At 48.1% G+C, this 25,959-nt stretch overlaps 2 protein-coding genes across 3 annotated transcripts in view; both read right to left on the reverse strand.

Annotated features, from left to right (window-relative positions):
* Nucleotides 1-1,147, reverse strand: part of PRR5 (proline rich 5) — a 77,772-nt gene extending 76,625 nt beyond the window's left edge. For both annotated transcript variants that reach the window (XM_060275174.1, XM_060275172.1), the window contains exon 1: nt 964-1,147. The gene's annotated coding sequence lies outside the window, so the exon portion shown is untranslated. The remainder of the gene's footprint in view (nt 1-963) is intronic.
* Nucleotides 960-25,923, reverse strand: LOC132592192 (uncharacterized protein K02A2.6-like). Its single transcript, XM_060275211.1, has 3 exons — nt 23,045-25,923; nt 1,639-1,715; nt 960-1,180 (listed from the first exon to the last, which is right to left on the reverse strand). The coding sequence occupies exons 1-3, from the start codon at nt 25,918-25,920 to the stop codon at nt 960-962; spliced, it is 3,174 nt and encodes a 1,057-aa protein (XP_060131194.1). The 5' UTR covers nt 25,921-25,923.
* Between the last annotated feature and the right edge of the window lie 36 nt (nt 25,924-25,959).

Raw genomic sequence — 25,959 nt, forward strand, 5'->3', positions numbered from 1 at the left:
GTTATGGTCTGTAAAATACATTATTTTTTTTGCTTCTAGGGGGGGCAGCTGCCCCCTCCTGCCCCCCTGCCTACGCCCATGCCCCATGGGTCATCTAGTCCAACCCCTTGCAATGCAGGAATCCTTTTGCCCAACGTGGGCCTCGAACCCAGGACCCAGAGATGAAGAGTCTCATGCTCAACCAACTGAGCCACAAAAGATAACAAATTACATTATTGTTTCCAGCCATCAAGCCATAAAACTCATTAGCTGCAGCTCACCTTTGAGCAAGCCATTCTCTCTCTCCATCAGCCTCTTTTGGGGAGCAAAAGAGGGGTGTAAATGGGACAAATGAGGATGCGCCACTCTAAGGATGCTCTGTGTATGCCCCGAGAAGAGCCTGCAGGATCAGGCCAGTGGCCCATCTGCTCCAGCATCCTGCTCTCATATCGCGCCCACCCAGATGCCCACCCGGGGCCGGGGATGCCCGCAAGGCGGACCGAAGCGCAACAGTCACGCTTCTCCCGCGCTCCGTAGCGCAGGCCAGCAGCGGTAAAACCAGCGGAGCCCGACGCCGTTGGTTGCCGACAGATCCCCATCCAGCGCCGCCCCCGCCCGCCCCGCGGTTTCCGCTCGGGTCCGCTCCCTGCACCGAAAGCCTCTCACCTCCGCTCGCTCACCTTGGCCGGCCCGCCAGGCGAGGAAGCCGAAGGACCCCCGCGGGCGGCCTCCCTTCCGGAGCCGAGCGTGGCTTCCGCAGCAGCAGCCTGGAGGGTCTTCTCCGGTTCCCCGCCACCCCCATCGCCACCCCGCCCAGGACACCCCGGCCAGGGATCCCCCAGACCAGATCCCTGGAGCAGGAGCCGCCCTCTCCCTCCCAGCCCCCCCCGCCTCCCCCATTGCAAACGGGGTTGGGAAGCAAGAACCGGCCAGCCGAGGAAGCCCCCCCGCCCCCCCCCCCGCGAAGGCGCTCGCTCGGCTCACCGGGGCGGCGGGGCGGGGGAAGCCGGCGGGAGCCGCTCCGAGTCGGCGCGAGGTGGGTCTCCGGCCGCCGCTGCCGCCTCCCGCCCGGCCTGCGGGCTCCGCCGCCTCCGTGCCTTCTGCCTTCTGCCGCCGCCGCTCTGCTCGGGGTTCCGTCCGGCGCGGCGGCCGAGGGCGAAGTGGCGGCGCAGGGCGGCCCCTGGGCGGCGAGGGAGATGCGCTGCGGCCGGGAGGGAGGGAGGGAGGGAGGGAGGGAGGCGGCTGCTTCCTCGCGCGCAGCGGGGAGCGCGAGAAGGCGGGGGGCGAAAGCGGGGGGAGGGCGAAGCTTCGCTCCACTTCACCCCCCCACCCCAAACAAGCTGAATCTGAATCTTGCTGCATTGGCAACTAAAACGGAAGAACAAGACATCCCTGAGCATCTGCAGAGTGCTCAAGGTCTCCAAAAGGGCAGGCTTCCTCCGATTCTATAATCAACCACAGAACTGCAGAGCTGGAAGAGACCTCAAAGGTCATCTAGTCCAACCCTCTGCAATGCAGGTATTTTTGCCTGATGCATGGCTCCAACGCACCACCCTGAGATTCAGTTTCAAGCTTTACTGACTGATTCCTGGGACTTCTGTGGAATATGATTTCTAGCGTATCTTTGTTTCTGCAGAAGCGGATTTAGGGCAGCACTACCGTTTCTCCCCCGCACTGGGCTCTGAGCAGAAGGCAAGGGGGGTGGGGGCAAGATTTTGGCCTTGCGCAGGCTCTTGCTGAAAATTTGAAAGACCAAAGCGCGGAAATGGCATTTAAATTAGCCAACTGCTTCTGTACAAATATGTGTTTTTTTATATTGTGATTTTATGCTGTGAACTGCCCTAAGATCTACCGGTATAGGGCAGTATACAAATTTAATAAATAAAACAAAGGCATTACAGTATCTTCATGTTTCCCGGGATGGGGGCATAAGGCTGTCAGTGCCATGGCAAATGTGTGGTTGTGGCATCTTAACTCGGCACCAGATAATGCTCTCGGAAAAACAACAACCCTGAGTTAGAATACTGGTTGGCTGTTGGAAGGGGAAGAGAAGGAATGGATTGGGATCCAAAACAGGCTAGCTGAAATCCTGAACAGGAGCACCCAGCTCTGTCTGCAAGAGTCAGCTGGAGTTGCCATTTGATTTGTTATTAAGACGGAGGCTCCACAATGATGCACCCCAGTTCCTGCAAATTCTTTTTATGGCCGGGCTGGTGATGGAAACCACCCAAGTATCTAACATAGGCAGCAATTGTATGGAAAAGCAAGGCCTTCCAAGACACATCATGGATTTCCATGCCTTCTCTTATGTCTTTTTGACATGAGAGAAAGGTCTTTACATTTGCCCAGGATTTTAAAAAACTTTACAGTGTATTATGCTGCTTTCAGCTCTCGAGTTCTGATATTTTAATGCTGCTTAATATTTGTTGCTTTTAATTTCTTTCTTTAATTTCCCCATTGTTTTATCACAATTTTTATATGCAGCCCTGGAAGCATGTGCATTGAAGAGCAGTTCTTGCATGCATACATAATGTGGTGAGGCAAAGTGGAGAACTCTGTGGACTCCCCTAGTTACAAGAATTATGTCTGTATGCAAGTGCATGCATGCAACAGTTTTTGCTTTGGGTTGTTTATTGCTGTTTTATAAGAGCAATTCCAAAGATCAAGTGTGGTGATTACATTGCTTTCTGCTCTACTGAGCTGTGGCATCGGAGAGAGGGCGGAGAGGAAAGAGCGCAGGCGAAAATATACCAAATAGTCTGCTAAAATTTTTTTTAGCAGAAATGGATGTGTTTAGCCAGCAGCTTGCTGTGCTCAGTAACCAAGGTACGCACGTCCTTTGTTTCCACAGTTTCTGATTTTATCATAAGCTGGGGGTATTTTGAGTTAATATTTAAAATGTTTAAAACATTTTCATGCTTGTGGATGTTCTGTGCTTACTACAGAGATTCAAATGGTGGGCAAGTTGGGGAAAAGGAACTACTGTACAGGATTGCAGCACGTGAATATGAATTGCTTTTCTGCAAGCATATTTAAGTTAGGAGAAGCGTCAGAAAATCCAATCCAAGCAAACTCCAGAGCCCACTGGGTTAAGAAAGGGTGGGAATTATTTCGTTAGTTATTTATTTAATCAATCAATCTCCAGGAACATATTTCTGGAGAAGCAGAGGAGAGGGCAGAATCCTGAAGAACAACACAGTCACATACCAGATTAAGTTGGATACTATTTTGCAAAATAAGTCTGAAGGTTTTGTAGACTCCTGCATGCTATTATTTTTTACTACTACAGTATTAGTATTTTTAATGAAATTAAGTAGAACTTGTATGAACGTGAGAAGGTTGAAAAGGTGTCTCTACAAGGAGTCAGGAAAATCAAGCTTCAGCCGTGGACTGAATTTGTTTTAAGTAAAACATCAGATTAAAGGAAAACAACATTCATTGGAAGAGGAAACTGTGTTGCACGACAGCTGTGCCCATTTGCTTGGATATCCCAGCTCCTGCCAACCTAGCAGTTCAAAAGCACGTCAAAATGCAAGTAGATAAATAGGAACTGCTACAGCGGGAAGGTAAACGGCGTTTCCATGTGCTGCTCTGGTTTGCCAGAAGCGGCTTTGTCATGCTGGCCACATGACCTGGAAGCTGTACGCCGGCTCCCTCGGCCAATAATGCGAGATGAGCGCGCAACCCCAGAGTTGGTCACGACTGGACCTAATGGTCAGGGGTCCCTTTACCAAAAGTTGTACAATAAGGCCTTCAAATACAAAATCATAATGATAATGACCTTTCCTTAGTCAAGTGCCAGGCAAAATGTTCTAGTGCGGCCCAGAGACAGCAGGTGAGGCAGAATTGCTACACTTCTTTCCTAAGAGGTGGGGTCATTGGTGCGTACAGAGAAGGAGACCGGGAAGGGCAAAGCAGTGGGGGGTTGGCACAGGGAACGCACCAGCAAAGCCAATCATGTCCACTGCAACAACCTTCCCACTGCTGTCCCCAATTGGGGAGCCACTTCAGAGAGACGCCCGCCCCGCCCCCCCGCCCCCCGGGCAGCAAACTGAGCGGAAACGGAGTGAATGAAATTTAAAACTGGGGAAATTGGAAACCTTGGTCAGCTGAGAATGAAGGTTAAAGCCTCAAATGAATGACTCTGTGAAATGAAACAAATGGTGAAATGCCTGGTTTGGGCAAGATCCTTTTTGTTTATGCCATTAAAAAATAAAATAAAAGCCAGTTCCCACCATTCTGTTCTACCCTTGTAGAACAGAGATCAGGACCAAGGTGTGCAAACGGGAGCCGATCAGGAAAAGTGAAGTGCAAGGCTTGGATGAAGAAGAAGCCTTGTCTCTGGTCTTGACTATGTGCGGCCCAGCCCTCCTGGGGGTTGCGTCCCCAGAGAGCCCTTTAATAGACCCTTTGCACATGTGCCACATATCAGAATGACAGGCATTTTGCTGGTTAAGAATAATTTCCAGTTGGCGCTCCTGTTGGTGTTGATAGAGCCGCTTTGTGAGCCCATTTCCCTCCCGGAATCCTTGCTCGGTAATTTTCAGTGCTGCATCAGCAGGAAAGGAAAGTGAACAGAAAGAGAGGGAAGGGCACACTCACACTGCTGGCCTCCTGCTGGGAGGTATTTTTGAGCGCTTCATCCCCGAAGGCCAGCCAAGCTCCTCAACGATCCCACCACTCAGGACAGCAGTTCATGCAGCTGATGAATTGAACTGTAGTTCACAAAGGCTCATGCTATCATATATCTGTTAAGTCTCTAAGGTGCCACAAGACTTTGGGTTATTCGTGCTGCAGCAAAGTAACATGGACCTCTGGAAATGTAAGCAAGAGAGTTTTGATTGCTGTGAAATTCGTAGTGCTGTCAGTGAGAATGGTGCTGCTGCATGAACAGCAATGGATTGGATGCTTAAATATTGTACCTGGATATATCGGATTCTTCCCAAAGTCCTCATACTTCCAAACACCTAGGTGCCAAAATGAAAGACTGGATATTCTAATTACTGCTGGTAATCTCATCTTTTAGAAATACCGGTTTGCCTTACCTATTTTGATGTCACCTCATTACTGCTACTGGCTGTTAATACCGTACAACCTACTTACTACACATTAATTCTATTGCTTTTATTTAGGCTGGTTAATTGGTTTTTAAGTGACATGCTAGCAATTTGCATATTATCAAATCCTTAACCTAAAGTTCTTTTTGAGATATTGCAATTTTATAACCCAAAGTTACCACTAATTCTTAGCAAGAAGGCCATTCTTCCTCCATTCCCCATCACAGTAAAACATCAAATGCAAAATACGGTACCTAAAAATAAATAAACAAGTACTAATAATTAAATACTTCTCATTCTCCTTACCTGATCTCTAGCAGCTGCTACAAGCTGCTCAAGGGAGGAGGGCAGCAGCAGCAATGGCAATGGAGAGGCCATGGAGAAGCCATTCGATGCCCCCATGCAGCCACCACAGTTGCTCAGGACAAGCACTGACTCACCCTCATCCCCGAGGTTGGCAGCAGTGGCACTAACTGGAGAAATAGAGACATTCCAGGATCAAACCAGAAGCCAGGACGACTTTCGTAATTCTGGGACTGTCCCTGGAAAATAGGGACACTTGGAGAGTATGCTGAACGGAAAATAATACAGTGGATAAGTACTTAATCCGTTCCAGGGTGCCATTCTCACCCCGAAAAGTACGTATATGAAGTGGCACTTTTGCACATGTGCGAAGCACCGATAGAGCGCTTCTGCGTATGTGCGAATCACGCAGAACGGTTTTGCGGGGGGAACCCAGAAGTAAACACTTCCGGGTCTGTGGCGTTGCTAAGCTGAAAATACGTAACCCGCAGCAAACGTAACTAGAGGCATGACTGTATAGTGTAACTGACTTTCGGGGTTGGTGTGTTGTGCGACAAGCATGCAGAGTGCTATGAGATTGAGTGTTTGTGGGGTGGGGGTGGGGAGGCTCGGTTAATTTCATTTTACACAGGCTGTACATTGACAACAAAGGTGTTGTTGCTGTTGTTGTTGTTGTTGGCGTTGGCAGGGGCTCCTTGGCAGGCAAGCTGATGTTGCAAGGGGCTACAGCTACAAACATACAAACCTTGTATGTCAACTTTAGGACATTGCAGGCAGGCGGAGTACAGATGTGCACTAAAAGAAGAAATGTTCACTCGCTATCTGTGTTTCATCCCACCGCTTATGAGTTGGTGGATTTATGCTGATTTAATGTATCTTGATAACACTACTTTGCAAATTATTTTTAGCTCGCTGTACATTATCTTTCCTTGGCTTGCCACATGGCACTGTTTCATTTTATGGATTGTAACTTAAAGTGCAGGCTTCTCCTTCTTCTTAGTCCTTTTATTTAAATACTTTTATCATGGCTGTAGATCATTCCATGACAGCCAGCCACAGAAGGCACATCTATTATCAGAAGCAAGGATGATGAGTGGGTTAAGGGGGTGGCTGGCTGGCTGGCTTTTTATGTACAAGTCTAATGAGTTTGTCATTTGAATCTCCCAGCTCCCTTACTGCTTTGCTGGCTCCGTTGAGAGCACTCCACCACAGGAAAAGTGTTTGTTATATAGCAACAGAACATGGTATCTGCATGAAGCTTATTCACAGATCCACCGTGTGGTGGAAGAGGCCCTCCCTCAGCTCTGGGAGGGAGCCATAGCTGCCAAGTCTCCCGTTTTTCGTGGGAAACCCCTGAATTATAATCCGTTTCCCGCTGTTATCCCAAATAGAAAAAAATCCCGGAAATCCCCCAGATTTCCTACCTGCCAGGGAGGCTCCATTTTGGGTGCTGCTCTGCCCATGTCTGGGCACCGGAAATCAGGCAGAGCTGGCACCGGAAGTTGCTTCTACGCATGTCCGGACATGCGTAGAAGCGACTTCCGGTGCCACACCGCTGCAGATTTTTCAGCGGGAGACTTGGCAGCTATGGAGGGAGCTAAGCTGGTTGCAGGACGACAATGTCTCATTGGCACACACACAAAAAGGGGATGGTGGGAAATGGAGCATGTGAACACTTTCTTGAGCAGCAGCTACAGGAAAAGGAAACAGCAGGGGAGTCTGGGGGAGATACTGATAAAAAGCAGAGGAAAGAAGCAGCTCAGGAGGAAACCCTCATCACTCTCTCCCAAAATGAAATCAACTGTGAAGGACAATCTCCCTGTTCTTTCTGCATTACCAAATAAAAATAAAAAGAGCTGTACACTGCTAGTCAAAATTATGAGCTGTTGTTGTTTAGTCGTTTAGTCGTGTCCGACTCTTCATGACCCCATGGACTAGAGCACGCCAGGCTCTGTCTTCCACTGCCTCCCGCAGTTTGGTCAGACTCATGTTCGTAGCTTCGAGAACACTGTCCAACCATCTCATCCTCTGTCGTCCCCTTCTCCTAGTGCCCTCCATCTTTCCCAACATCAGGGTCTTTTCCAGGGAGTCTTCTCTTCTCATGAAGTGGCCAAAGTATTGGAGCCTCAGCTTCAGGATCTGTCCTTCCAGTGAGCACTCAGGGCTGATTTCCTTCAGAATGGATAGTTTTGATCTTCTTGCAGTCCATGGGACTCTCAAGAGTCTCCTCCAGCACCGTAATTCAAAAGCATCAATTCTTCGGTGATCAGCCTTCTTTGTGGTCCAGCTCTCACTTCCATACATCACTACTGGGAAAACCATAGCTTTCACTATACGGACCTTTGTTGGCAAGGTGATGTGTCTGCTTTGTAAGATGCTGTCTAGGTTTGTCATTGCTTTTCTCCCAAGAAGCAGGCGTCTTTTAATTTCGTGACTGCTGTCACCATCTGCAGTGATCATGGAACCCAAGAAAGTAAAATCTCTCACTGCCTCCATTTCTTCCCCTTCTATTTGCCAGGAGGTGATGGGACCAGTGGCCATGATCTTGGGTTTTTTGATGTTGAGCTTCAGACCATATTTTGCGCTCTCCTCTTTCACCCTCATTAAAAGGTTCTTTAATTCCTCCTCACTTTCTGCCATCGAGGTTGCGTCATCTGCACATCTGAGGTAATTATGAGCTAAGAACTGCTAAATTCTGCATCATGCATGAGCACTTGCTCCCACAATTTGTTCTGGTTTTGCTAATCATGAGGAGGAACAAGGAGCTATGCAAAGCCACCGACGCCTCACTCCCAGTCACACCTCCTGCTTCCTTTCCAGCAGACCTTGCCTAAAGTACGCCTTTGAAAGCGTATATTTGCAACCAGGCTCTAAGTTCATTCTTTTGTTTAAATGGCCATAGTGGTGGAGGGTATTGTGGGATGTGGGGTTCTGCACCTAGTAGCACATTTCCCCTTAGTAGCACCTGTCCACAAAGAATTGCCTTGGGCAACTTTGTCAAAATCTCTGCTGCTGTTCACCTAAAGAGCCCAGTCTGGTGGGTGAAGCCCGTGTTGCTGACTCTTCAGCCTCTGCTTAAAATGGGGCTCACTCTGACCTTTCTGACAGGAGCTGGTGGGAGATTGGTGTCCCACCCGAGTTGCAGGGCCGCCAGCCAGCCCCTGGCTTAAAGCAGGCCTCCTATGCAAGATGACTTGACAACTAGAGTGACAGTTCCCATGTCAAAACAATTGTGGGTGTTGCACCTAAAACTATTAATAACCTTGATCCCAGATAAGTAAATTTCTTTTTACTCCATCTGTTCCCTTAACATACCGTATATACTCGAGTATAAGCCGACCCGAATATAAGCCAAGACACCTAATTTTACCTCAAGAAAAATCTGGGGAAACTTATTGACTTGAGTATAAGCCGAGGGTGGGAAATGCAGCAACTACTGGTAAATTTCAAAAATGAAGGAAGGAAGGAAGGGGTGAGAGAGAGGAAGAAAGAGAGACAAGGAAGGAAGGGTGAAAGAGAGAGGGAGGGAGGGAAGAGAGAGGGAAGGAAGGGGTGAGAGAGTGAAAGAAAGAGGGAGAAGAAAGGAAGTATATACTCGAGTATATACGGTAGTCTATTTTAAATTGATGATGATGATGATGGTGTTCATAACTGGCAGAAGCAGGTAAATGTGCAGTTAGCTGAACTCTGCCTCCAACCCTCAATTTCCTGTCCTGCATCTACAAGTCCAGAGGACAAACTCATTACTCGTTGAGCAGCCATAGCACCAGCTAGAATTAACTCAGTCAACCACCATCTGTTTTAATGAAAGATTTATTGCTGGTGTCTGTTCTGCTGTGAAAACGTTGTGGTTCAACAGGTTATTGGCATTTCCTCAGCTTCAGAAACAATAGCCCACCTGTTCCTGATATTCCTCCACGGCACAAGTCTATATCAGTTTACACAGTTTGCATGAAAAGAGACAACTGCAAATGTCAATTGCCCAAGCACTTCATGGCGGTCAAATATATACCAGTACTTGGGAATCTAACAGGGCCACCAACTGATTTGGAAAACATCTCCATCTGGCCTGTTCTTTTCCTTTTAAAAGCAGTTGTGCTTTTAAGGAAAATACTTTTCACAGCATGGAGAGAAGTATTATAATTACTACTCACACCACCAGCAAAGGGGGCCAAGACTCCTGTAAATTTGAATACTTGTTATATAGAGGGGGATTTCTTGAGGTGCAGCTTTTCTCACCAGGGTGCAATGAGCTGTACATGACAAAAAAATTCCTCCTCCCATGAAAGGTGCAGATCCTGCAGGGATGGCCCAGGACATTTTGCTGCCTGAGCTGAAGCAGAACATGCCGGCCCCCAGTGCTCTGCCAGCTCCTCTTCTGCAGGCCCTGTGGAGGAAGGGAGGGAGGAGCAATATAGTTTGACTATGCAGATAAACACTGCTCAACACTTAAACTTCCTCCTACATCTAACTTTAGCCCTCCTCCTCTTTCATCCTGGCCAAGCGATGAGACCACAACTACAGGTGGCAGTGCAAGACCCGTGGGTGATATCTAATCCATTGATCTCAATGATTCAACTTGGAGTATGACTTTTTGTTGTTTAGTCATTTAGTCTTCGTGACCCCATGGACCAGAGCATGCCAGGCACTCCTGTCTTCCACTGCCTCCCGCAGTTTGGTCAAACTCATGTTCGTAGCTTCGAGAACACTGTCCAACCATCTCGTCCTCTGTCATCCCCTTCTCCTAGTGCCCTCAATCTTTCCCAACATCAGGGTCTTTTCCAGGGAGTCTTCTCTTCTCATGAGGTGGCCAAAGTATTGGAGCCTCAGCTTCACGATCTGTCCTTCCAGTGAGCACTCAGGGCTGATTTCCTTAAGAATGGATAGGTTTGATCTTCTTGCAGTCCATGGGACTCTCAAGAGTCTCCTCCAGCACCATAATTCAAAAGCATCCATTCTTCGGCGATCAGCCTTCTTTATGGTCCAGCTCTCACTTCCATACATCACTACTGGGGAAACCATAGCTTTAACTATACAGACCTTTGTCGGCAAGGTGATGTCTCTGCTTTTTAAGATGCTGTCTAGGTTTGTCATTGCTTTTCTCCCAAGAAGCAGGCGTCTTTTAATTTCGTGACTGCTGTCACCATCTGCAGTGATCAAGGAGCCCAAGAAAGTAAAATCTCTCACTGCCTCCATTTGACTAATGTATGACTAATGTTGGATTTTCATGGTACATGTGACCCAGGGCTGGCCCAAAACAATTTGGCACCTGAGGCAAACCACAAAATAGCACCTTCACTAAGGAAGAAGGAGTGAGTGAAGGTCCACATCAGGAAGAAGGGGAGCGGGGCGGATAAAGAGCTACAATGGGAACAAAGTGTGTGTGTTTGTGTGTGTGTGTGTGTGTGTGTGTGTGTGTGTGTGTGTGGGACCAGCAGCATTTCGTATTCACCAAGAGGCTGCTGTAGAGACAGTGGTGGTGGTAGTGGTGGGGCGGTGGCGGAAGAGGAGGAGGTGGTGGCCGATTTGGCTCCACGGGAAGATATGGGGCAGCTGGAGCAGGTGTTTCATTTCTTGAAGGTCAGTTCTGCTGCCCCTGTGGATCCAAGTTGCCTCACCTTGCCTCATGGGTGGGCCAGCCCTAATGTGACCCATTCCTTTGTAAAGAAAGGGGGTGTGATTTAATGAAGGATAAAAGTTAAGGACAAACCCTCCTTCCTCCTACCTGCCACTTTCTGCTCCTCAGCCCCTGCCAGTTATCTTCTAATATCAGGAGCCAGCTGGAGGAAAAGGACTTCTAGGATCGAAAGTGTGTGCTTGTGTGTTTGTGAGTGTTCAGTAACCCCCCTCCCTTTAAATCACCCACCCACCCCGCTTTTCATGTTCATAGGGCAGACCTGCACTTGAAGATGCTGTGAGGTGTCGCTGGTGCTGAGTGCAGCCCTGACAGTCTGGCTGTGCAGACTAATTAATCCATTCATGTCAAAACGCCTTTGAGCGAAGTATTGCCTGCCACCTGTGGATCAGATCGCCTGTGAACAGAACTAGTATGAAAGCTTCTTTTTCATCAAAGGAGATGCCTTGTGGCATTTACAGTGAGAAAGCCAACCCTGTTTGAAGTGCAGAAAATTAATATTCAGTAGACTTTTGAGAAGCAGAAGTCCTTACTATTGGATCACGCCATGAAGAATATATCAGTTTCTACATGGATGTGTATTTCTCTTCTTCATGGGGAAGAGGTCCAGCTCAATGAGCCCTACATCTTCAGACGTTACTATCAGTTACTGTGGGACAAATCACAGGGGAAGACTTTTGTGTGCACACCACCCGATGGACCCTTGGCTTTGTGTTCACCAAGAATCTTCCTTGGATACTCTGATAAGCCTCTCGTCTCCCAAATCCTAGGTATGGGTAACAGAAAAATAAAAACAAAGCTGTACAATCCCTCCTTTCCCAGAAAGCCAGAAGACAGAGAGAGAAGCTGGAGTAGGTCCAACACTGTTATACCCAAGTGCCCAGCGCAGTACTAAGATGGCAGGGACCGCCTAATACTTTATATCTCAGCTCTATCCCCGAGATCACCTGCAGGAGTGTCATTGCTTGTCCCCTGAGTTGACATCAGCACAAAACAGAGCCTTCAGCACCATCAGCCTAGTATGATGGAAGTCTCTGGCTAGGAAGACACAGCAGCCCCTTCACCTGCCTGCTGACCACTCTCTTACTCCACCAGGCTTAAGCAGACAATTTGTTGTTGTTTAGTCGTTTAGTCGTGTCCGACTCTTCGTGACCCCATGGACCAGAGCACGCCAGGCACTCCTGTCCTGCACTGCCTCCCGCAGTTTGGTCAAACTCATGTTCGTAGCTTTGAGAACACTGTCCAACCATCTTGTCCTCTGTCGTCCCCTTCTCCTAGTGCCCTCAATCTTTCTCAACATCAGGGTCTTTTCCAGGGAGTCTTCTCTTCTCATGAGGTGGCCAAAGTATTGGAGCCTCAGCTTCACGATCTGTCCTTCCAGTGAGCACTCAGGGCTGATTTCCTTAAGAATGGATAGGTTTGATCTTCTTGCAGTCCATGGGACTCTCAAGAGTCTCCCCCAGCACCATAATTCAAAAGCATCAATTCTTCGGCGATCAGCCTTCTTTATGGTCCAGCTCTCACTTCCATACATCACTACTGGGAAAACCATAGCTTTAAATATACGGACCTTTGAAGGCAAGGTGATGTCTCTGCAGGCAAAGCTGAATGAAAAAGCAGGCAATTAAGAACACATATTTCCATCATAGTTAGCTGTTGGTCTCTGATTTTAAATGCTTACGAGTTTTCATTACATATAGATATTATTTCAACCAGTTTGAAATGCTTTTATGATATAGGGTTTTGTAAATATCTTTTTCAAACAAACAAACAAATAATATTGATTCAGCAAAGATCTTTCTACCAGACCTGGACTGGACCAAAAGTGCATGTGGTGTTAAATTTATGGCTCCCACAGAAAACAAACAGCAACCATGTATTTAATTTCCTCATGCCACTTCGTAATGCCCAGGGGAACTTAGCTGTGTCCTGATGTCAGGACCTCGGGCCCTTTCCCAAACTGCCAGTGGCGGATGTCATCACTGAGGGGTGTATGTGACAAAATGAGTTAAAAATAAAAATAAAAAAGCGCCAGAGAGGTTCGCCTTGTCCCCATAGCGGATTGCCCCGCCCTCATGGGTGTAGATCACCTGCACCAGGCGCCCGAGCAGCTAGCTATGCCGCTGCAAACCCCACCCCACTGGCTGCCACTGGCAGACATGGGGGAAATGGTATCAGGACGCTGATTCGCTGACCTAGATGTCACAGAAGAATCCAGTGCACAGTTGCTATTTTCAGCATAGTCATGAATTTAACATAATATATAATTAGTGCTACTCGAAGACATTTACAGTGTACAGTTGGAAATGCCCAAATGTCAGAGCTAGCCACGGTGATATTGCATTGGACGACTGTAATGTGCTCTACCGTATGTGGGGCTGCCTTTGAAGGGTGCTCAGAATGCCACAGCTGGTTCACAATGCCACACGCCACAGCCAAGCCATTGACTGGAGCTGGTTGCTGGGATCCTGGGACTCCTGAGTTACAAGAGCTGCAATGGCTACCAATCTGGATTTTTAGGTACAATTGAAAGGGCTGTTTATGAGACCTATAAAGCCATGCATGACTTGGGATGGGATTTTCTGAAAGATCACATTCTTCCATCCCACCAACATCTCCAATGTGCTTGAAGGGATCTTGAAAGAGAGATTTCTTGGTGGCTCTAGGGATTCCTGACAAAGGAAGCCCTCTGATCACTTTCTGTTGGCTGGGAAATATTTTTTATTATTATTTATAGACTCCTTTGGCCTTGTGAACTGACTTGTTATGGCTGTAGTAAATGAGCAGTTTGGCTGTTTCCTATTGCTTTAATTGATGGTTTACCAACCTGCTGTTATGTTTTGACTTTTATTTTTCCTATTGCCAGCTGCCTTGAGCACCATTTGGTGGAAAGGTGGGATTTTGGGTGCTAATTTAACCAACAAATCATTTCTGAAAAGGCTCCCAGATTGCCATGGCTGGGTGGAAGCTGGTAACCAAGGTTACCAGTTTGCTATTGCTGCTACTGTGTCTTTAACAGCCACCTGATGTGCTGAAAGCAGAACAAGCCTTTTTCCTATACCAGGAATATACTACCTCCTTATTTCTGCAGAACAGGCCGCCTGCTAAAAAGTAAGGTAAAGGTAAAGGGGCCCCTGACCATCAGGTCCAGTCGTGTCCGACTCTGGGGTTGTGGCGCTCATCTCGCTTTACTGGCTGAGGGAGCCAGCGTTTGTCCACAGACAGCTTCCGGGTCATGTGGCCAGCATGTCAAAGCTGCTTCTGGCGAACCAGAGCAGCGCACGGAAACGCCGTTTACCTTCCCGCCGGAGCGGTCCCTATTTATCTACTTGCACTTTGATGTGCTTTCGAACTGTTAGGTGGGCAGGAGCTGGGACCGAGCAACGGGAGATCACCTCGTTGCAGGGATTCGAACAGCCAACCTTCTGATCAGCTAAAAAGTACAGTTGCATTAAAAAGATATGGGACCCCTCCTAACAGCTCTTAGAAGGCAGACAAAGGGGCCACCTGACAGTATCCAGGGTTCTGGGCATGTGTGGCTCAGGTGATGGGTTGCCTCTGAGGTCCTCTCCTGCAGTCAGCTGCTACGTCATCCAAGCAAGAAGCAAGTTTCTGAAGCAGTGCTTTTGGCAACAGCTTTATCTTCACATATTAGCAGGTGTCGCTAATTATTCTTTATACTGTGAAATACTTCACCTGCTTTGTTAATGTTAATTTAACTGTTAATAAAAACATTAAACATTAAAAAGCCTTCCTAAACAGGGCTGCCTTCAGTTGTCTACTAAAGGTTGTACCTCCTTATATTATATCCTTGGCTTGGGGCAGGCATCCCCAAACTTCGGCCCTCCAGATGTTTTGGACTTCAATCCCCATCATCCCTGACCACTAGTCTTGTAAGCTAGGGATCATGGGAGTTGTGGGCCAAAACATCTGGAGGGCCGCAGTTTGGGGTTGCCTGGCTTGGGGGGTTGTGTAACTCCACACCCTCCAACATTCCTCCATTGAAAATAGGACATTCCACCATCCCATCCAACATCTCTCTGACGTCCTAAGGAATAGCAGGACATTCCAGGATCAAAGCAGAAACCAGGACAGCTTCTGTAAATCCAGAACGGTCCCTTCCCTGGAAAATAGGGGCACTTGGAGGGTCTGATGTTGTGGAAGGGGGGATTATCAGGTTGTCTTTGTTCTTATTTTTATTATGTATTTTGTGTTTTTTATATTTTAATTTTATGTTGCGTACATATGGGTATAAGGTGGCATAGTAAGTAAATAAATAAATGCCCAGTTGCTGCGTGTAATAATGGAGAGAGGGATATTCTAAACCTTTCTGCTTACTGTAGGAATTGCCTACATGGAGTAAGTCGTGTGTGAGAGAGAGGGAGCTGTCAGAAACAAGACCTTTTTTGCTGTCTGAAGCAGCAGAGTTCGGAATGCTACAGTGTTAATCCACCACCATTCGCCATTAGATCTCTTCTGTTTTGCACAATCCATCTGGAGGGAAGAATTCAGCCAACGTTGTTCTGATGTCTGGACAAGGACAGAAATATATTTGGTCGCTGGAGCAATGTTCAGTTTGTGCACAGATATGTGTGAATATTATACATGCTGGGCCTGACCACAACCTGTATGCATGCAAAGACATATACTGTACCCGAATGCTCCCATGCCCTGAGGGTGCCCTCAGCGCCCGCTGTTTTTTCAGGGTGCAGACTGTGCATTGAGAGAGCATAGCACATGTTTGCCCCGTATGTGGATGGGAATTCAGATACGTTGAGGCGGGGTTTGGGCCTGACCCCACCCTTCAAGCATAGATTTCAGTATGTTTTGACTGCCCACCCAGCGCTTTTTTGTGCACCGAAAATAAACACAGGGAATTGGAAACCTCTGTTTATCCCAAATATTAAACTGTTTTCCTTTGCAGCTGAAAAAATATAATAATATAGAAGCACAATAATATAGAAGCACAGTTGCCTCTAGTCACTGCAAAATGTTACACCACCAGTAATTTATATTTCATGAGATCGCACTCAAGGGGATGACTAGTTAAAGGGTAGCCTGTGAAATATTTAAGAACATGCTATATTTCAAAGATCCTTAGGGATCTGGCAAGTAGCATCACCTGAAGAGCCAGAATGGAATAAGGGACAAATTCCCCACAACATGTCACCTACAAAGCCAAATGTCAATCACAAGCCATACAGGATGAGCTCAATAAACAGTCTGTTTTTGCAGCTTTATTGGGAGGGCAAAAGAGGTGTGTCCGTGTATGTCAAACACATGGCAGCCCACAACACTTGCCTGGTGGGTTGTTTTCTGATTGTCAACCTGAATTTGACACAGAGGAGGAAAGCATAGCATTACTGAGTCTGCTGCCCCATTCCTTCGTACTTAATAGTAGCCCTATATACAGTAATTAAGATGGTGAATCTTGGAACATCCTTTTATCTCAGTGCTTGGTGCAAAAGCTTGATCTGCCAAATTTCTGTGTCTCAAAGGATGCTGTGCTTAAAGGCGCGAGTGCAGGATCAAACAGAGTTGGGCAAACCTATTTGCCAGGGTGAATGGAAAGTCACTGGTGTTGCAAATGTTTACTGGCTCCTGAACCTCGACAGCTTTATCTGCAGGCATCAATAGGTGATTGTGTCCATCTCCATGACTCTTTCATGTAAATCAAGCTGCTGTCCAGGACATAAGAGCAACCAAGCTGTGCAAAAAAATTCTCCCACATATTTTGGCAATTGCTGTTAATTAATGAGAAAAGAAATGACATTAAAAATGGTCAAAGGGGGGGTCATTCAGTGAAATTCTCATTGGTGCAGGGGCACCGACTTGGGCCCCTGATTATGGGTGCCCAATGGCACCCATGATGTAATGTGATGTCATGACGTCGTAACATCGGGGCCTTGGAGGTCACGTCCAAGGCCTTGCAGGTCCTCCAACATGGCTTCCAGTTTCTACCGGAAGTCGTGTTGGAGGCTTCACAGGGCCTCGGGCGTCGCCTCGGAGGTGGCGTCTGGTTGCCTTCTTCTGAAAGCGCCCAGCTGCTTCACTAGTTAGAGGTAAGCATAAAATGCTATGTTTGATAAAGGGCTTGGAAGGGTGACCTAATCCACGAGGGGAGGATAGGAAGAAAGGGCAGAGGAGAAATATCTCAACAGCATGCCTTGCAATTTGCATGTAAGATGCTGTCTAGGTTTGTCATTGCTTTCCTCCCAAGAAGCAGGCGTCTTTTAATTTTGTTTATTGGTAATTTTTGGCTTTTTAAGCTTTGTGTTTAAGAATTCTACTCAAGGTGTACAGCTGATTAATCATAGCAGTTTCTATTTCAATCTCAAAAGTTTGGCACATTGCTTTGACAACCTTTCCCTTCTTTTAATGCTCCTTGGTTCAGTGATATTTGCAGCATTAACCAGGATATTAACCAGGATATTACATTTACTGATTACTTTAAAAATTCTGAATTTTTTAAAAATGGCTTTTATTGTACCTTGAAGCGCTATTGTGATACGAGCTTTCCAAGGAATCCAAGTAGGTGAGATGACAGATTTGCTTACCCAAATCTCTTCCTACCACTTTCCCTCCCCTCCAACACTGACCTTCCTTCTCCCTCCCAGTTATTCAATGATGCTGAGAAAGTAGCTCTGGAACTCCCTGCCTCAGAGTGAGTTATTATGGGTGAGATATTATTATCTGATTGCTTGCTGTGGTGGTGGCAAGCAACTTTTAAAAATACTGCATAAACTATTACAGGCATGTCCAACAGGTAGATCGTGATCTACTGTAGATCACTGGATGTCTGTGGTAGATCACCGGCAGATCAATGGCTCCCCCCAAAGAAGCTCAACAACTTTGGGTTGCCAAAAAATCTCAACATTTTTGCCCTGAACCCCCCCAAAACGGGCCTTCTTCCTCCCTAAAAAGCTCAACAACGTCACCCTGGACCCAAAAAACAGGGCTTTCCTTCCCCCAAAAAGCTCAACAACTTTCACCTGAACCCCCCCCCCCAAGGGGTAGATCACTGCCAGTTTTTAACTCTGCAAGTAGATCACAGTCTCTTGGGAGTTGGCCACCCCTGAACTATTATAATGGTTGAAAGCTCATCATTTAATCGTACTGAAATATACTCGGAGTCGAGAGTGAATTTCATGCTCTTTATTCAGCTCATATTCATCAAGGAGAAGAAGAGAAGACGAATCGCTCTTTTCCCAAAACCATCTGCTTATATACATTATTTACACAATGGGCCTTGCGTGATTGGCTACTTCAGGGCTACGCCTGTGGGCCAATTATATTGTGGATTGACTTCTGCCTGCAGCCTGATTGGCTGCTCCTACAGGCCAATCAGGTAGCAGATTCACTTCTGCCAGCCGCCTGATTGGCTGCTCCAGCAGGCCAATCAGGTTGCGGATTCACTTCCACCTGGAGTTGGATTGGGTAGCTCCCGCTGATTCTGAATCCTATTGTTCTAGGATTCAGCTCAGTACATAACACGTACCTTGCCACTGACATGGCTCAGGGATGTGCAGGGACACACTGGGCAACCTTGTCCCCAATGAGGAAAAGGAGCAGCTGTCCTGGGCAGCTGGGTGGGGGATTATTCTGAGTGGCTGTGGGGGGGGGAGGGAGAGGAGGAGGAGAAGTGGCTGAGCAGCCGGAAGGAAGATGCAATGCAAGCAGAGGGGCAGGAAAGAGGAGAAAGTGCAGCAGCAGGAGGAAAAGCCATCGCAGTCTGCCTGGTGGGAATTGGCAAGAGGATATTGTAGTTCTATTGAATCCTCTGGAGACCCATGTGTGGGGGTTAACAACAAAAGAAAAAATGGCTGGTGCCTGTTTTTAAAATGCAGGGCTTTACCATTTCTCCTACGAGAGAAAGCGCCCCCAAGTGTAATTTAATTCCCATTCTTAAGCAGTTTAGTGAAACTTATGAATATAGGCTATTAAACCTCATTGAGTTCGTTTGGCTGCATGAGGCAGCTCACCCCCCTTTTACCCTCTTTTCAATAAATAAACCAAAGCCTGCAGAGTAAGTTTTAAATGCTTTACTTACAGTTTCTAGGTCTCAGTTCTTATGCAGTAGCAATACAATATTGCAGGTAAATGCAACAAAGCAGCCTCAGATATGTTTCTGACGCACATTTGCCTCTAAGACTTGCAGAGAGAGAGAGAGAGAGAGAGAGGAACAGGCAACAGGCATTACTTCCTCCCTCTCAGGAGAAGAAGGGACGTGACCTGAGCCTTCTCTAGAACTTTGTGGTCCTTTACCCCTTCATATAAAGGTAAAGGTAAAGGGACCCCTGACCATTAGGTCCAGTCGTGACCGACTCTGGGGTTGCGCGCTCATCTCGCATTATTGGCCGAGGGAGCCGGCGTACAGCTTCCAGGTCATGTGGCCAGCAGGACAAAGCCGCTTCTGGCAAACCAGAGCAGCACACGGAAACGCCGTTTACCTTCCCGCTGTAGCGGTTCCTATTTATCTACTTGCCTTTTTGACATGCTTCCGAACTGCTAGGTTGTCAGGAGCTGGGACCAAGCAACGGGAGCTCACCCCGTCACAGGGATTCAAACTGTCGACCTTCTGATCAGCAAGCCCTAGGCTCAGTGGTTTAACCCACAGCGCCACCTGGGTCCCTGGGTCCTGGTAAAGGGATCCTTTACCCCTTCATATATTAACTAGCAAATAGGCATTGTTGGGTTTGGCTGCTAAAATCTCCCTCACTGCCTGACTTAGGCCATGCTATTCTGCTGGAGACTTGGGTCCCACCTGCACTATATATTGAAAGCAGCATCATACCACTTTAGATGGTCATGGCTTCCCTCTAAAATTCCCGGGAACTGTGGTTTGTTATGGGTGCTTAAAAGTGTTAGGAGACCCCCTATTCCCCCATAGAGCTACAATTCCCAGAGCAGTTTAACAAAGAAATCCTTTTTTCATGGCACAATACAGGCAAGGCCAGATGAATGTAATATCAGCATTCAAATGACCCAATCTCCCCATAATGATAATAAAAAAAAGAAACAAGGTCTTTTTTCTTTTATTGTCTCTGCTTCCATCTTCTACTGTGTTTAATGTTAGTACCCGAAAGTGTGAATTGGTTCCCAGACACATTCAGTTTGGTAGAGCTGACCCTATGTAGTTAATCAGAATATAACTCAGGAATACAAACTACCCAGAAATTAAGTTAGCCTTCAAAATAATAAAGTCTTCTTTTAATCATCAGATATTTTTTTAAAAATAATCCAAACAGAATCACCGGTATGTGCTTCTGGCTGCATATTTTGTTTACAGGTAGGTAGCCATGTTGGTCTGGCGTAGTCGAAACAAAATAATTTTTCCCCCCAGCAGCACCTTAGAGACCAACTAAGTTTGTCATTGGTATGAGCTTTCGTGTGCATGCACACTTCTTCAGATACACTGAAACAGAACTAATAAGACAGCTACTTTGAGATCTCAACAACACCATTACTGGCCCTAACAACATCCAACATACCATCTCAGGACTATTTAATTGCTCATCTTCTAACATTGTGTATGCCATCAAATGCCAACAGTGCCCTTCAGCTCTCTATATTGGACAAACAGGCCAAACCCTACGCCAAAGGATAAATGGACATAAATCTGACATCAGGAATCACAAGACAGAGAAACCAGTAGGAGAACACTTCAATCTCCCAGGACATTATATACAAGATCTCAAAGTAGCTGTCTTATTACAAAAGAATTTTAGAAATAGACCGGAAAGAAAAGTTGCTGAACTCATTACCAAACTTAAAACCATGGAGAGACCTGGCCTGAACATTATCTCATTATACATGATAAAGCTATCTTTAGCCATCTCACCCCTTGCTTTTTCCTGTAAGACCAATTGCAGTCGTTAACAGGTCCTCAACAGGTTTACCACACCTATCAGTCAAACACCCATTCCCACCACCCTTCTGTGGTAGCCCTCCCCACCCTCTCACTATAAATAAGGGTTCATATTTTGTATTAGCATTGCAAAGCCACCACTAGGTGGCATTACAGCAGCAGAAATAATTTGATGGTGGCACTCAAGCAATTGTTTTCATATTCTGTATTTTTAAGGCAAACTTGCCTGGTCTCAGGGTTTGAATCATTCTTCGGGGTTCCTGCCTCCCCCTCGGGGTCTCTGGGCAAAGAGCCAGAAGCATGGGGGGTGACCCTGAGAGCCCATCTTCAGCCTTATCCACCCCTCCTTTATTCACCCCTCCAGCCTCACTGTTTTTCTTCTATGTGGAAGAAAATGATGGTGAAGCCACCACAAATTACATGCCTTGGTAATACACTGGAAATCAGCTGATAATTCTGTACTGGAGATCAGGAGAAGCCAGAAGGGAGGCTTTTAAATCACTTTGGAACCAAACGAAAGAAGTGTCACTTCTCCCCAAGAAGCGAAACCCCTCTTCTCAAAATTTGGACATTTTCAGCAAATACTTTGACTTATGTGTATAGGACCTTGCGCAGAGGGGAATTTTGGACACAGTTTGTGTGATTGTTGGGTTCTTTCTCCCAGCCATGCTTTAATTCCTACCTTGCCTGGTCATTTGGTGGGTGGAGTGTGGGAACTCACTTTGACCGTGAGGCGGCAGTGGTTGACTGAAAGGAAAAGAGCACATTGCCAAAATATTGGCAGGAAGATGAATCTTAGGAAACACCCAGATTGAGGATATTAGTTATTCTGAGAAGAAGAGAGGACGCTCACTTGGGGAAAATTAAATGACTTTTATATGTTCTCTAACTTCTTTCCTCTGCAATAATAAATTGATACATGCTATGAAATCTTTGACTGCAGTAGGATCAAGATGGCTTTCATGCCCCAGTAAGATTTTAGTCTAAGCTTCCTCTGCTGAGAACAGAGGGCTAAGAAATTGGAATAATTTTTCTTTCTTTCTTTCTATTATTGATGTAGTAAGTTATAAATGATCAAGAATTAATTTCAAGGATATGAATATTACCGTAGTATTGTAAGGTAATGGAATGTAGGTGTTTGTGTCTTTGTGAGTTTTTTGGGGGGGTATGTTTGTATTGTATGTTTGTACTGTATGTTTGCATGTACGTATGTCTGTATGTTAATTCCCAAGCAGGAATTAAGATTGCCGGAAGAAATATCAACAACCTCAGATATGCAGATGACACAACCTTGATGGCAGAAAGTGAGGAGGAATTAAAGAACCTTTTAATGAGGGTGAAAGAGGAGAGCGCAAAATATGGTCTGAAGCTCAACATCAAAAAAACCAAGATCATGGCCACTGGTCCCATCACCTCCTGGCAAATAGAAGGGGAAGAAATGGAGGCTGAAATATACTCGGAGTCAAGAGTGAATTTCATGCTCTTTATTCAGCTCATAGTCATCAAGGAGGAGAAGAGAAGACGAATGGCTCTTTTCCCAAAACCATCTGCTTATATACATTATTTACACAATGGGCCTTGCGTGATTGGCTACTTCAGGGCTACACCTGTGGGCCAATTATATTGTGGATTGACTTCTGCCTGCAGCCTGATTGGCTGCTCCTACAGGCCAATCAGGTAGCAGATTCACTTCTGCCAGCCGCCTGATTGGCTGCTCCAGCAGGCCAATCAGGTTGCGGATTCACTTCCACCTGGAGTTGGATTGGGTAGCTCCCGCTGAATCTGAATCCTATTGTTCTAGGATTCAGCTCAGTACATAACACCCCTCCCCTCTAAGTTCCAGTCCTGCCCGGGAAGTTGCATTCGTAGTCCCCAAGGTCTGCTGGCCGCCTCCGTGTGCGTTGTGGCCTGGGGTGTTCCTTGGTCAGGGGTTCTGGTTCTGGCTCGTGTTCCGAGGCTGCTGGCTGTGCCGGGGCTGTCTGGTCTGGCGCCACTGAACCACTAGGTTGTAGCTCTGGTTCCGGTGTCCTTCCAGCCTCGGGGCGCCCCTCTGTGCCTACTGCTTCTGCTTCCTCTGCCCACCCCTCTCGCTCTACAGGCCTCACTGCCCTGCTGTCCCCTTGGGACCCCTCTGTCCCGCTCTCCTCCCGGGTTCCTCCTGGGAATCGTCGCCGTATCTGGTCGCAGTGGCGGCGCCAACATTGCCCCCCTTCCGTTAGTACCTCGTACGACACGGGACCGGTCACCTTGGTGACTGTGGCGGGTACCCATGCTGGGCCTGCCCCAAAATTCTTTGCATACACTGGGTCCTGGGCCACAAATGTCCGGGGGTTCCTGCCTTTCCCCACCACTACCTCATCCTGAGCTCTGTCGGGGTGAAGTCGGTCCAGTCTAGTTGCAAGGCGCCGGCCCATTAGTAATTCAGCTGGGCTCCGGCCCGTCGTTGTGCTTGGGGTGCTGTGCTGTGCTAGAAGAAATGCGGCAAGGCGGTATTCCCAGTCCCCTTGTGTCATGCGGCGGAGGCTGTCCTTGGTGGTCCGCACCATGCGCTCCGCTTGGCCATTGGTGGCAGGGTGGAATGGTGCTGAGCGGATGTGGCGGATGGCGTTCTGCGCTGTGAAGGTCTGGAACTCCTCTGACGTGAATGCGGTTCCATTGTCCGAGACGAGGGTGTCAGGGAGCCCGTGGGTCGCAAACAGCTTACGTAGTACCCGGATGGCTGCCGCCGTAGAAGTGGATGGTACCAGTGCGACCTCCAGCCATTTGGTGTAGGAATCCACCACTATGAAGAATGTTTTTCCCTGGAAGGGGCCAGCGAAGTCCACGTGCAAGCGTGACCATGGATGTCGGGCGGACTCCCAGGGCTGGACTGGGGCCCTTGGGGGATCCGGGCGGGATTCTTGGCAGGTCTGGCAGTGTTGGACCCAGGCCTCTATCTCTCTGTCAATCCCCGGCCACCACACATAACTCCTGGCAAGGGCCTTCATCCTCACTACCCCTGGGTGTGTCTCGTGTAGGGCTGTGAGGACCCTTTTGCGGAGGGGCTGGGGAACAACAACCCTGCTTCCCCATAACAGGCACCCCTTGTGGGCCGACAGTTCATGTTTGCGGTTTGTGTAGCCAGCGAATTCTGGCCCGGGGCTGCTGCTGGGCCATCCTCGCCACACCCAGTCCAGGACCCGGGAGATGACCCTATCTTTTGTGGAATGGTGCGCAACTTCTTGTGCCTGAATGGGTCGGTCGGGAAGCAGCTCCAGGGTCATAACCTCTTGCGCAGGCGCTGGGTCGGGGCCTGTTTCTGGTAGTGGTAGCCTGCTGAGGGCGTCTGCGTGGCCCATCGCCTTCCCAGGGCGGTGGATTAGTGCATACTGGTAGCCGGCAAGGAAAATTGACCACCTGAGGACACGTGGAGACAACACTTGGGGGGTCTGCTTCTCAGGGGCAAACAGGCCAAGCAACGGCTTGTGGTCAGTCACTATGGTAAAGGGCCGCCCGTACAAGAAATCATGGAATTTTTTTACGCCCTTCACGATTGCCAGACCCTCCTTGTCAATCTGTGAGTAGTTTCGTTCGGCTGCAGCAAGCGTCTGGGAGAAGTATGCCACCGGCACCTCTCTTCCATCCGGGAGTTGGTGTCCCAGGACAGCGCCGATGCCATAGGGAGAGGCGTCGCATGCCAGCACCACTGGCAGCCTCTCGTCGAAGTGTGCCAAGACCGAGTTCGAGACGAGCAAGTCCTTGACTGCCTGGAATGCGGCCCTTTGTCGCTGGCCCCACACCCAAGGGGCCCTTTTATCTAGGAGTCTGTGTAGGGGCTCCGCTACCGCTGCCTTATGGGGAAGGAAGGCATGGTAAAAGTTCAATAGTCCCAAGAATGACTGAAGTTCGGGCTTGCTCTTGGGCGCTGGGGCCTCACAAATGGCCCGTACCTTGTCACCGGTTGGATGGACCCCTTCTGCGTCCACCTTAAATCCCAGAAAGTCCACCTGCGGCACTCCCAGTAAACACTTTTCCCGCTTCACCTTGAGGCCCGCCGTCTGGAAACGGTGCAGGACGGAGCGGAGGCGGTCCTCAAATTCCTCTGGTGTGGGCCCGGCGATCAGTACATCATCGAAGAAGGGGGTGACACCAGGAATCCCTTTAAGGAGAGAGTCCATTAGATTCTGGAATATGCCTGGTGCCACGCTAACGCCAAATTGCAGCCGCTTTACTCTGAATGCCCCTCTGTGCGTCACAATCGTCTGAGCCTCTGCTGTGGCTTCGTCCACAGGCAACTGTTGATACGCTTGGGCCAAGTCCAGTTTGCCAAAGATTTTTGACCCAGCCAGGGTGGCGAGGACATGGCTGACCACTGGCACTGGGTATGCATGGGCCGTGAGAGCCTTGTTTATGGTGCATTTGTAGTCTGCACAGATGCGGACTGAACCGTTAGGCTTGACGGGTGTGACAATTGGAGTTTCCCAGGGGGCGTTGGGCACCGGCTCCAGCACTCCTTGCTCCACGAGCCGGTCCAATTCCTCGTCTATGCGGGGTTTCAGGGCAAACGGGACCCGGCGGGCCTTGTGCCTGATGGGTCGTACAGCGGGGTCTAGCTGTAGGGCAATGGGGGGTCCTGTATATCGTCCCAATGCCCCATCGAAAACCCCTGGAAACTCTTTGCATATGGCGTCCACGTCCACTTGTAAGCTAGTGCGGTTCACCCCGGTAACGGCTAGCCCCAGAGGTCCAAACCATGCCAGTCCCAGTAAGCTAACGTAGGGGCCCTTAACTACCAGCAAGTCCAATTGTTGCTTTCGCCCTCGATATTGCACCCTGAAGGTCCCCACCCCCATAGTAGGGACCTTACGTTTCTGGAAGTCCCGGAGGGTGAATGGGGCCGGCCTTAGTTTGGGACCCCCATTAGGGCACAGTTCCCTTAATGTTCGGGCCGAGATTATGGATAGAGTTGAACCCGTGTCCAGCTCCATGCGGCATGGGGCTCCCTCTATCTGTACCTCTATATAAATTTTCTCTGTGCTGGGATGGGGCAACTGGAATACCTGGTAGTCCGTGATCTCCGTCGAGTTGCCTTGGTGCATGGTGCCGTGTGACCTGGGGCTCCTGGGTCGGTCATCTGA

This window comes from Zootoca vivipara, chromosome 5, assembly GCF_963506605.1.
Source record: "Zootoca vivipara chromosome 5, rZooViv1.1, whole genome shotgun sequence".
NCBI classification, from domain to species: domain Eukaryota; kingdom Metazoa; phylum Chordata; class Lepidosauria; order Squamata; family Lacertidae; genus Zootoca; species Zootoca vivipara.

What these genes read in the sequence shown, in the direction of transcription:
- LOC132592192 (XM_060275211.1), bottom strand. Translation starts at nt 25,920, where the DNA reads ATGCACCAAGGCAACTCGACGGAGATCACGGACTACCAGGTATTCCAG. An exon ending in GTACTAACGGAAGGGGGGCA is followed by an intron (nt 1,716 to 23,044) that starts ATGTTGGCGCCG and finishes TCAAATTTTCAG; the next exon opens with CAAGAGCCTGCGCAAGGCCA. An exon ending in CCCAGTGCGGGGGAGAAACG is followed by an intron (nt 1,181 to 1,638) that starts GTAGTGCTGCCC and finishes TCCCGGCCGCAG; the next exon opens with CGCATCTCCCTCGCCGCCCA.